At 48.2% G+C, this 11,534-nt stretch overlaps 1 protein-coding gene across 7 annotated transcripts in view; it reads left to right on the top strand.

The window, feature by feature from the left end:
- Positions 1-2,164: 2,164 nt before the first annotated feature.
- Positions 2,165-11,534, top strand: part of CDC42BPA (CDC42 binding protein kinase alpha) — a 292,087-nt gene continuing 282,717 nt past the window's right edge. For all 7 annotated transcript variants that reach the window (XM_039235880.1, XM_039235877.1, XM_039235878.1 and 4 more), the window contains exon 1: positions 2,165-2,933. In XM_039235880.1, the coding sequence (XP_039091811.1) occupies positions 2,756-2,933 (178 nt within the window). In that variant the 5' untranslated portion in view covers positions 2,165-2,755. The remainder of the gene's footprint in view (positions 2,934-11,534) is intronic.

Below are 11,534 nucleotides of genomic sequence, written 5' to 3'. Positions count from 1 at the left end.
TTTGTTGAAGAACATTCCTTGCCCTAAAGAGATGTTTACAGTATATTGCTAAGTGAAAAGACAAGGCTATAAAACTGTCTTTGAGTGTGTATCATTTTTGTTAAATGCATGGATAGAAGACCTGAATAATAAACACCAAAATATTATCTGTGTTAGGATTAAACAGTTCATTTTTGCCTTTCTATTACTTTTATAACCAGACAACACACACGTACAAAGATGTCATGGCTAGAAATGATTGATCTTTTGTCTAAGTATCACCCGTATCAACAGTAGGAGAGATAACGCCCTCCTACTTAAGTCAGGCAAGTGTAGACTTGGCACGCGTAGATTTTACACAAAATTCATAGTGTTTTGTGAATCCCAGCAACTTGAATAATTTCTAGTAGCCTTTGTTTCTTAGGCTTCATTTCTAGTTGTTCCTCAGCTTCCATATTATTGACATGTAAAAAAGATGCCATTGTGGGCACTAACATAGAAAACATTACTGGCCCAAGGGCACAGGCAAGGGAGAGAAAATAATTGTGTTTTGGAGAAAAGTTATAAAGGCGATGGCCATTTTGAGAGGAAATGACAGAAACGCAGTGACCCAGTTTGGTGATACATTTCAATGTGGGACCTTCCATGAGAAATTTGTAAACAGAGCTCTCCTAAAACCAAGACTGGAAAAAACCGGGAAGGCCCCAAATGCCTAAAAGCATCAGGGACGGTAGCTTCTGAACTTGCCCCTGCTACCCAGCTTCTGCAGCGCCCCAGGGCCACACGTGTGCTGGCGCGTGCGCGCGCGCACAGGGGCCGCGGGTTCGAAGCCGGCCGAGCACCGTGGGGACTCCAGCACCGCCTGAACGCCCGCAGGTGGTAACCTTGGCTGAGGATGCACGGGCGGCAGCCGGAGTGGTTCCGGGGGAGGGGCCCGGAGCTCCGCGGAGGGAAACTTTCGGGACTGGAGATGGGCATCCTGCCCTTGGCACACACACGCTCCCGATACGGACGCTAGCGCACACGGGTCCATCACTGCATTTGTCCTGGGAATGACACACGAAGCGGTGTAATTAGACACCCAGGGAATTGCCATCCGGTTCAGCTCGGGATCCGCATTTGGGGAGGGCGGGTGGTGCGCAGGTAAGGGGCGCTGAGAGGGGCACGTCCTCGGCAAGGCGGGGGACCCCCGGCGGCGGCTCCTGCCCCTTCCCCCCTCCTCCCGGAGCAAGAGTGCAGGGCAGGTGGTGCTCAGCGGGCGCCGAGCGAGGCCCGCTCGCCGTCCGCATCAGAGGCCTCCGCGGGTCCTCCAGCATCCCTGCGTTCCACATCGCGGCGGCCGCGGCCCCGCCGGGAGGGCTGGGTGCAGCCGCCCGCACCCCGGCCCCACGCCCCGCCTGGGCCTCGGCTCCGCTCCGCGCAGCTCGGGGACCGGCCCCTCTGGGCCCGGCGGGCTCGGGCGGGGGCGGGGGCGGGGGCGGGGGCGGGGCGGTGCGGGCGCGCGGCCGGGCCGCCATATTGGATCCGGGGGCGCGCGCGCGCGCGCGCGCGCGGCGGGGGCTGGGGGGGAGCCTGGCAGAGCCCAGGGCGCGAGCGCGCCAGGCCGGGAAGGCGGGGGAGGGGTGGGACGGAGAGGAAGGGAGTGGCTGCGAGCCGGGCTGCCGCAGCCTCCGCGCTCCTCACCCGCGGCGCCGACCCCTCCTCCCGCGCCCGGTCGTGGGGAAGATGCCCTTAGCCCCGGGGCGTGAAGAAGGGGGAGACCGCGTCCTGTGAATCCAGAACCACCCCCCCCGCCCCCGCCCCGCTCCAGGGCGTCGGGAGCCTCCGGGGCGGCCGCCGGGCGGCCGAGGGGGGCGGGGGAGAGCGGCTGTCCGCCCCGCGCGGCGCAGGCCCCCGGCCGGCGACCCCCCGCCATGGGGCGGGCGCGGGCGGCCGAGTAGCCGCAGCCCCCGGAGCCGGGTCGGGCGCCGCCGCAGCCCGCGCTCCCGGCCCGGCCGCGCCGCGCGTCAGGCCCCGGCGGACGCCGCGAGGAAAATGAGGAGTGTCGCCCGGAATCCGCGGGAGAGCGGACTCGCCGCAGCGCCCTGACGAGGGGGCCGCCGGGAGGAGGGAGGAAACGCGTCCTCCGGGAAGGGCCGGGCGGGCGGCGCGCCGAGGGGGCTGCCCCGCGGACCCCGCCGCCGGGCCGCTCTGCCCGCGGCGCTCGCCGAGCCGTTGCGGCGGCGGCGCTGCCTTGGCCTCCGCCGCGTACCTTCTGGGGGCTTCCTCCCCTTGCCGTTGTCCTGCTTCCCGGGGAGCGGAGTGCTGGTGCCCATCGGACCTGATCCATTAATGATGCGGCCGGACTCGCTGCGGGATTGTGTTGCACGAGTTGAATTTTGAATGAAGGCGAAGAGTTGTGTTTTCTTTTCTTTAAAAAAAAAATTTTTTTTTTTTTTTTAAGAAGTCTGGACTCTTGGGTTCGGTGTACTTGGAATGACTCTCGGATTGAAGCCTGCGACTGAACTGTGCTCTTCTGGGTAAAAACAGAAAACGATGCACGGAAGCCCTGGTTTATGGTAACTCGCCCCGCGGAGCCGTGTGCGCGCGCGCGCGGGGTCGCAGACGCTCCGGGCCGGCGGGCTCCCCGGCCGGGCGGGGGTCGCGCGGCGGCGGCGGCCCGGCCTGACAGCTGCGCGGGGGACGAGACCCGCCGCCTGCCGAGCTCCGGCCCGGGGCCGCCGCGCGCCCAGCGCGCCAGTGACCGAGGGGAGGCGCGGCCGACGTGGGCGCAAACATGTCCGGAGAGGTGCGCCTGCGGCAGCTGGAGCAGTTCATCCTGGACGGGCCCGCGCAGACCAACGGGCAGTGCTTCAGCGTCGAGACGCTGCTGGACATCCTCATCTGCCTGTATGATGAGTGCAACAACTCTCCGCTCCGAAGGGAGAAGAACATTCTCGAATACCTGGAGTGGGGTGAGTGTGCCCGCGTGCCTCCGCTCCCCTTTCGTTGGGCATTGGTGGTTTGAGTGCTGCGGGGAGTTCGCGCGAGTGAGCGGGGGTTGCGATCAGCTGGCCATGGGGCGTCCGTGTAACGTGTGTGTTAAACGCATCGCGGGCCCGGAACGTGTGTTTAAGTTAGATGTGCCTCAGGGGAACGGATCCCGCTGACTCGAGATTTTTTTTTTTTTAATGGTTTTTGGTAGATGTCCCACGAGTAAAAACCGTGCTCTCGCCTGGTTGCTTTGATTTCATGTGGCGTTGGGGAGGACTGACTTACGTTTTTAGGTCAACGGCAAGAGATTTTTGAATCATTCTGTGATGAGCCAAGTGGCTTATTGCTCACGGTTGCCCACAGCATGGCGGGATCACGCACACTCAGTTGGAAGGTGTTTGTTGGGGGGACGCATTCCTTCCCAGACTCTGGAAGTCACTCTTGAATTGGGCGGGGATATGGAAATCATCTTCGGGCCACGGGAACTTGAAGGTGGCGGCCCCTGGGTTTTAGTTCATCTCCTCGTGGCGCTTAGCGGAGGAAACTGCTCATCATGGACCTTCCAGAAACTGTCATGTTTGGAAGACAGCATGACATACTAGTTAAAACATTCTGTGATAGTACTTGGTGGGGAATGTTTAGGAACAGCTCCCACTCGAGGGCTAGACGGACTGTAAATTTAATTCGGGTCTGAACCGGCTAGACGTTTGTCTCCGTTCCCCAGACTATAGAGACAGGACTCGGAGGAGGAAGACCTACTGTGGCGGAGTAGATGGGCGAGGAGCGCGGACGCTCCATGTGACCTTCAAGCTGGGGGGGCTCGGCTGCAGTTCCGCCTCGCGTGTCACGTGCGCGCACGTCGCACCCCAGCGGCTCGCTGCTGGGAGAGTGAACCCCCCCACCCCACACCTGCCCAGAGGGGCGTTGGCTCGGAAAGTGGGTCGTACCTGTGGATACTAACACTTTTCGTTTGTTGGCAGGTGTTTATCTTAAAATGCCTTCCCAAGCAGAGCTTTAGTTTCTCGAAGTGCAAGTCAGGTGGTGATTATTTCGTGGATTGACTGATAGAGTTTCGGTTTGAAATTGATTAAAAATTAGTTTGTCAGGGAAATCCCTCCTAGGCCGTATAATGGCCTATCCATAATGTGTTCCGCTTGGCCAGGATCAGAAGTTTTCTAGCAGCTTCAGGGCATGAGGTGTTGAAAACGTGTGTGTGTGTTTATGAACGTGAACGGGATTTTTACAGACAAACCACTAGGCTCACGCTGGGGATGTACGAATTCGAAACGATCTTTCCTCCTAAGAGTGACACCATTTTGATTGATTTTGGTGCTGGTTTTGTGTGTCCTTTATTTTTATGTGTAGGGTAAAATATTGTATAACGCATACGTGGTTTTCCATTCCATGTGTCATAAATGTAGGGATTTTCTTACTGTTTCTTTTGAAAATTCAGAGAAATGGGCTAGGTACTTCTACCAGAGTTTCCGTTCTTGGATTGTGGTTCTACAGCGACAGTCTTGTCAATGATCATCATTTACTATCCTTTCTCATCTATGAAATGGTGGGAGATCTCTATGCACCAGTAATAAATACAAGTTTAAAAATACAATAAAAGAGAAAATCGTATCCTGAATTGCCTTTTGATTATTAAGAGTTTACATAGTAGTTTTATGGAAGAAGATACTTTGCTGTTTGGCCAGAATAATTTACGTATATTTTTCACTAAGTATGTTTTCTCGAACTTTGTTTTTTATAGCTTTACTAAAAAAAATCCTTGCTATGCGTATTTAGTTTAAGCCACGTAAGCCAAAATCAAATAGGTATTTGGCCACATTTATTTTTATTAATGTATTTTAAGTAATTTCAAACCACGGATTTTGCACAGTTTAAAGTAGGTTAAGTTTTAGTGGTATCGTTCATATTTTGTCTTTTTAGAAGTCAGACATGACATGTCAGAAATGGACAGTCTCATGTAAATTCATATTCTTTTTCTTAGGAATTGAAAAAAAGACTAGAATTTTTAGGGACTTACTTTGTACGATGTGGGGCGAGGCAGTGTCTGTTCAGGCATTTTTAAGATAGATAATGAGGTGTTGAAGGTGGCAGTTATCCACCATAGAAGGTTGGGAAAGGACTAAGAAAAAGTTGAGAATGGAGAAGCTGTCGAGATGTGTCTTAAGTAGTAGTGCTATTTTTAAGTTATTTGAGAATTTGCGTTAAGAATGCCAGTCTGCTCTCTCCAGTTAAGAATTGATGTGGACCAGCTGTTGGGTCTCAATTCATGACTACCTTTTGGGGAAATGGCCTATTTTATTCTTACTATCTAACATTGTATAAAAAATGGATCAAGGAAGTTGCCAGATAGTGAAATGACCTCAATATAATTTCTTGGACATTACTTTTTTGGTCTGTGTTGGAAATTTATAGGGATTGTTTGTTGGGCTTAAATATGATAGTTATGATTTGCGTTAAACGGTACAGTTTTCAGTTTGATTTTTATTTTTTAAAAAATTTTTAATGTTTTATTTATTTCTGAGAGAGAGAGATAGAGACAGAGACAGCGTGAGCAGGGGAGGGTCAGAGAGAGAGGGAGATACAGAATCTGAAACAGACTCCAGGCTCTGAGCTAGCTGTCAGCACAGAGCCTGACACGGGGCTCGAACCCACGAACCATGAGATCGTGACCTGAGCCGAAGTCGGACGCTTAACCGACTGAGCCACTCAGGCGCCCCCAGTTTGATTTTTTTAGAAGACTCAGTATTTGCAGCAGTAGAGCAGCACTAGTTAAGTAGTCTGTATTACATGCTGGGGATATGCGTGTTTGGCTGTTGACATGAATGAACGAGTCATCTGGTTATGCCTTATTTTCATGCTGAAGATAGGCTACTTGAAAAAATGGGAGTCAGCCAAGACTATCTGTCTGCCTTTCTTCATTTCCATCAGTTTCACTTTACTCCTGGGTGGGGTCCATTTCACTTTTATTATCCGTACTGTTAATGTTTTGTTCATTACAGTATCACAACAAGAAAACTGACAAGTCACTCAGGTACTTTTTTTTTTTTTTTTTGCAGGGGGAGGACAGCGTTCCTTACTCTTGCTGATGTCTTGAGGGAGGAAATGAGTAGAGTTTAGAGAGGAAGAGGGAATGAAGGCCATGAGCAAGAGAACAAGGGGATAAGCGTGCCTTAGGCTCTATAGACTGCTTACATTTAATGAGATATTTTCCAGTTATATCCAATAAGATTAGAAGGACTTGTTTTGTGTCCTTGTTTTTCAACTGCCGAAATGATAAGAGGTTTGTGTTTGTTTATAAAATAATTGCTTGATATCACTAGTGTAACTCTAGAATAATTTATAGAATTGTAGAAGTAAAAGTAACATTTGTATTATAAACTAATTTGCTATCAGTGACTACATGAGCACACTGTTCATTGAATTGGCTACCTCTCCTTTGAAATGGGAAATTGGAATTTTAGGGACTTCTTTACCAAATTACTCAAGACACAGATGTAAGATAATGTTAACACAGAAGAAGCACGCAAGGCTGTGTGTGGATAACTGTTCTTTGATGCTTTCTGAATCACGTACTTTGTAATCTCATTTAAGTTATCCTTAATAATAATTTTATAGGTTAGTTAGTATATGCATACGCATACATCTAAATGATCAATAATAAACTTGTTACTCGAGCACTTCAGCAGGTCCTGGGGTTTAAACATTTGCTTTCATTGGGGGTAGTTTTAAATCTTAGTCAGGTCTTTTCACATGTGGGTAAATTAACTGAGGTGACGAGGGCTTGGTTAGAAGGATCTGAGTCTTTTCTAGAATACTTTGTTCTTCACTTCAGCTGTCGCTCCTTAGCTGTGGGTTAGCAGAATTTGTCACACTGAACTATCAAAATGTTTGTGTGATACACATGATTAAGCTTGTTTTATTTAAAGCCCTTAGGATTATCACAAATGTCATCAGAAATACGAGTTGGGCCCTTATTTCCTTTATACTAGCCAATAAATTTAGTCTTATTCTAAGAACGATACTATAAATTTTTGATCTAAACAATGCTGTTACAGTAGGTGGGGTCTATTTTTCTATTTCTCTCTTTTCTGTTTCTTTTTAAAAAAGAAATGTAATTATCATACACTGTTAATGTTAGTTTCAGGTGTGCCATACAGTGATTCAACAATTCTGTACAGTAGTCAGTGCTCAGGATAAATGGACCCTTAAGCCCTTTTTCTGTTTCACCCCATCCGTCCCCTCTCTGGCAACCACCAGTTTGTTCTGTGTTTAAGAGTCTGTTTTTTTGTTTGTGTTTGCCTTTGTTCATCTGTTTTGTTTCTTAAATTCCATATATGAGTGAAATCATATGGTATTGTGTCTCTTTTTAAAAAATATATATTGCTTTGTGAGTGAGAATGGGGATGTTAGGATTACCACTTAAAGAATTCTAGGAATTTATTTTTCCTATGGAAACATAAGGCATACCTTAGCATCGCAGTGTAAAAACAAATAGTATAATGTTGGCAATTTTGTGAACCATTTCCTAATTCCTGGGACTTGATTAATAGTACAGAGAAAGCTCAGGCTCTTCTAGGGTAAAGGAACCAAACTTGGTACAAATTAATATTGTGATACACTACACTTCAGTTTGGCAGTTAATTTCTTTGAAACCTTTTATCTTTTGGTACATTTACTGCCAGTATGTTGTGTCTGTAGCTCATTGTGTTTCATCCTCTTGTTTTGATAGCTTTTAAAATCAATTTACTGAGTCCAATGAGCATTTAAGAAATTAAACAGGCCAGAATTGAGACTATCAAGTACATCATGTTTAGAAAGAATAAGTATTTGCATCTAAAACTCTTGTGTTTTCCTGTATTTCTACTGTAGATTGGGATCAAAAGAGTTTGAAACTCTAGTGTAGATTGAAGCTAATATATGTTGACTAACAGCAAAAAGATTATAGACATAGTTCCTTTTTTCAGGAAGAAAAGTGCACATGATAAAAAAAAAAGGGGGGGGACAGACTGGAGAATTCAGTGGAGAGGAGTTTAGAAAGGGGCAAGGATGGAGGAATGTGAGACAGAACGGGAGAAAGGACAGATGAGAACATGAGCTCGGATGAAGCGCTTTGCTGTGTTGCTACCGGAGTCTGAGCTGTGAATGGGTATTTTTAATTTACAAGAACTTAGTGAGCAGAGAACTTGACTCTACGTCATATTGTCTTTGAGTCTTTGATGGTTCATTTCCTTTTCCTTTGACATTTTTCCTTTTCTGACTTTGGGCTCTTGGATGTTGACTCGCTGATTGTCAGAGTTGAGGAAGTTTGGAGAACAGGAGGGATGGCCCTGTAGCCTGTAGACACTGGTGTTAGTTTTGGCTCTGTCTTCCCATTACTCCAGATGAACCTCTAGAGCAGATGCAAGTGAGAAGGGTTGGCTGCTTCCATGGATTTTCTGATCCCTTGTTACGAAACTGCCAGTGGGAGTGACTTCAGGTTTCTGGAAGCCAGGACCAAGAATTGCTCAGCTGCTTTGTATGTTAATCAGTCCAGAAGTTCTTTCCATAAAGATTTATGTTTTGGAATGACGCACACTGCACGGATAGGTCATCCCGTATATGAATGGCCATCTTTGTTGGTCAGTGCATACACAACCCCTTTGTAGATGAGAGGTTTCTCTTCCCCACTGATGCTGATCAGGGCTCCAGGTAGCGCTTGTGGTCTAGTTGCTCTGAACTTTCTAGTGTCCACTTCCTTTTTCCACTGAGTCCATGGGAATGGCTAACCCCCCTGCCCTGCCTCCTGGTGCTCCTTATCTGCTAAAGGAAAGCCGCACGCTAGCTCTCCTGGTAAGAGGAGGCATGAAGACCCAGCCCCCCACTTTCCCAGCTTGTCCCTTCCTTCTTCCTCGTAGGAACTGTTTTCTTCTGCTTTGAAATGAGGGCTGCTTTAGTCTGGCCCTGTCCCTAGTTTCAAAATGTGCTCTGGAAATCCAGGGGGTAAGAATAGGTGCTTTGTGGAGGGAGGGGGAAGGAGATGTTTACCTGACTGAATAAATTTGGGAAACAATTTAAACAAAATTAAACATCAAATATAGTGCCAGTTACCCTAGAATCTATACAGTTTGTATGATGAATCTTTTAAAAAATTTTAAAAATGTTTTACATATTTTTGAGAGAGAGAAGAGAGACAGAGCACAAGCGGGGGAGGGGCAGAGAGAGGGGGGGATACAGAATCCAAAGCAGGCTCCAGGCTCTGAGCTGTCAGCACAGAGCCCAACGTGGGGCTCGAACCCACAAACCGTGAGATCATGACCTGAGCCGAAGTCAGAAGCTTAACTGACTGAGCCTCCCAAGTGCCCCACATCTTTTTTTTTTTTTTTAAACAATATCTGGATGACGTGTAGCAACAAGTGTCCCATGGAACACCCTGTGAGAAATGCTCTTTTATTAAGAGGTCATGGTGTTTCTTGTATCAGGGTTAGAAGGAGATAATTTTGGGAAACGTTGGTATGCTTTGTGGTTTGAGGGAGAATCGTAATTTGAGTAAGTGGTACTTTAATTGCCTTCTGGTGATAGTCTCATGAACTGAGAGATAAACTTGATCATGGTGGACTAGCACAGGAGTGGTGCCGCTGAACAATTACACGTACGAAAAGCATCCTATAAAATAGAATGAAATTAGATGTAAGATAATGAACCACTACTATCAATCCTTACAGTCCTTGAAATTACTGAGAAGACTATTTATGACCTTTTCTTGCTCTAATTAAACTTGCTTTTCAGGACTCAGGGTGGCCCAGTTGGTTGAGTGTCTGACTCTTGATTTCAGCTCAGATCATGATCCTGGGGTTGTGGGATTGAGCCCTGTGTTGGGCTCTCTGCTGACAATGGAGCCTGGTTAGGATTCTCTCTCTCACTCTCACTCTCACTCACTCTCTCACTCACTGTCTCTGCCCCTCTTCCCCACTTGTGCTTTATCTCTGTCTTAAAAAAAATAGGCAGTCACCATAAATACAAAAATTCTTATATTATCTTTTGTTGTTTTAGTGACTATAATTGTTAATATGTTGCAAAAGAATTTATCTGAATCAGTTTGATCCATTACTTTGTGACATTTAAGAGGAAAAGATCAAAGGCTTAACAGTTTTTAGAATTCATTGTAGTATTTTTTTTTTAAATGTTTTATTTATTTCTAGGAGACAGAGAGAGACAGTGTGAGCAGGGGAGAGTCAGAGAGAGAGGGAGTCACAGACTGAAACAGGCTCCAGGCTCTGAACTGGTAGTCAGCACAGAGCCCAACTAGGGGCCCGAACCCACGAACGGCGAGATCATGACCTAAGCGAAAGTCGGAGCTTAACCGACTAAGCCACCCAGGCACCCCGAATTCATTGTAGTATTAAGTATTGTTTTTTCTAAGGTTATAATTTTTTTTAAAATATATTTTTTTATTTATTTCTAGGAGAGAGAGAGAGACAGTGTGAGCAGGGGAGGGTCAGAGAGAGGGAGACACAGACTCTGAAATAGGCCCCAGGCTCTGAGCTGGCAGTCAGCACAGAGCCCGATGCGGGGCCCGAACCCACGAACCGCGAGATCATGACCTAAGCGAAAGTCGGACGCTTAACCGACTAAGCCACCCAGACTCCCCTAAGATTACAATGTTTTAACTAAGCGATTGGTTTCAGACTTTTGGACCAGTGTGGAAATTCACAACTCCCTATAACATCGTATGTGTGAAGCCCTGTGTTTCAAGTGCCAGTACCTATTTATATGTAGCTCAAAGAAACCACAAAATACAATTCTTTTGTTGAAGAGAAAAATACCTATACAGGCACACCTTGGAGATACTGGGGGTTTGGTTCCAGACCACCACAGTAAAGCAAATACTGCAATAAAAGAATCAAATGAATTTTCTGGTTTACCAGTGAGTATAAACGTTATGTTTATCTACTGAGTGTGCAGTAGCGTTATGTCTAAAAAAATGGATGTACCTTAATTACAAAGTGCTTTGTTGCTAAAACACCCTATCATCTGTCTGAGTTTTTGCGAGTCTGAGCTTTCCGCTGCTGGAGGGTCTGGCCTCCCTGCTGGCGGCTGCTGACTGGTCAGGGTGCTGGGGCTGCCGGCTGGCGGCCGTGGCACTTTCTGAAAATAAGACAAGTCGGCCTCAGCGATGGACTCTTCCCCTCACGAGCGATTTCTCTGGAACACGCGGTGCAGCCTGACCGCATGGGACCCGTGGTAGAACTTCCTTCAGGCCTGAGTCCGTCCTCAGACCCCGCCGCCGCCGCCTCAGCCCGGCCGGTGTCCCGTTCTGAGTCCTCCGCGGTCACTTCCGCCGCCGCCGCCGCAGCCCGGCCGGTGTCCCGTTCTGAGTCCTCCGCGGTCACTTCCGCCGCCGCCGCCTCAGCCCGGCCGGTGTCGCGTTCTGAGTCCTCGGCGGTCACTTCCGCCACCTTCACGGCGTCTTCACCAGGAGGACGTTCCTCCTCCAGGAACCGTGTGCTCCTCCGTTCAGTGTGATGATGAGATCGCAGCCCTTCTGTTCCGTCTTCGGTCCCCACTCTTGGTCCCCGTTCCGTGCTGTT

The sequence above is a fragment of the Hyaena hyaena genome, unplaced genomic scaffold (assembly GCF_003009895.1).
Source record: "Hyaena hyaena isolate Hyena2069 unplaced genomic scaffold, ASM300989v1 scaffold_103, whole genome shotgun sequence".
NCBI classification, from domain to species: domain Eukaryota; kingdom Metazoa; phylum Chordata; class Mammalia; order Carnivora; family Hyaenidae; genus Hyaena; species Hyaena hyaena.
The sequence above is the reverse complement of the archived record's forward strand: the minus strand, read 5'-3'. Positions and strand labels throughout refer to the sequence as shown.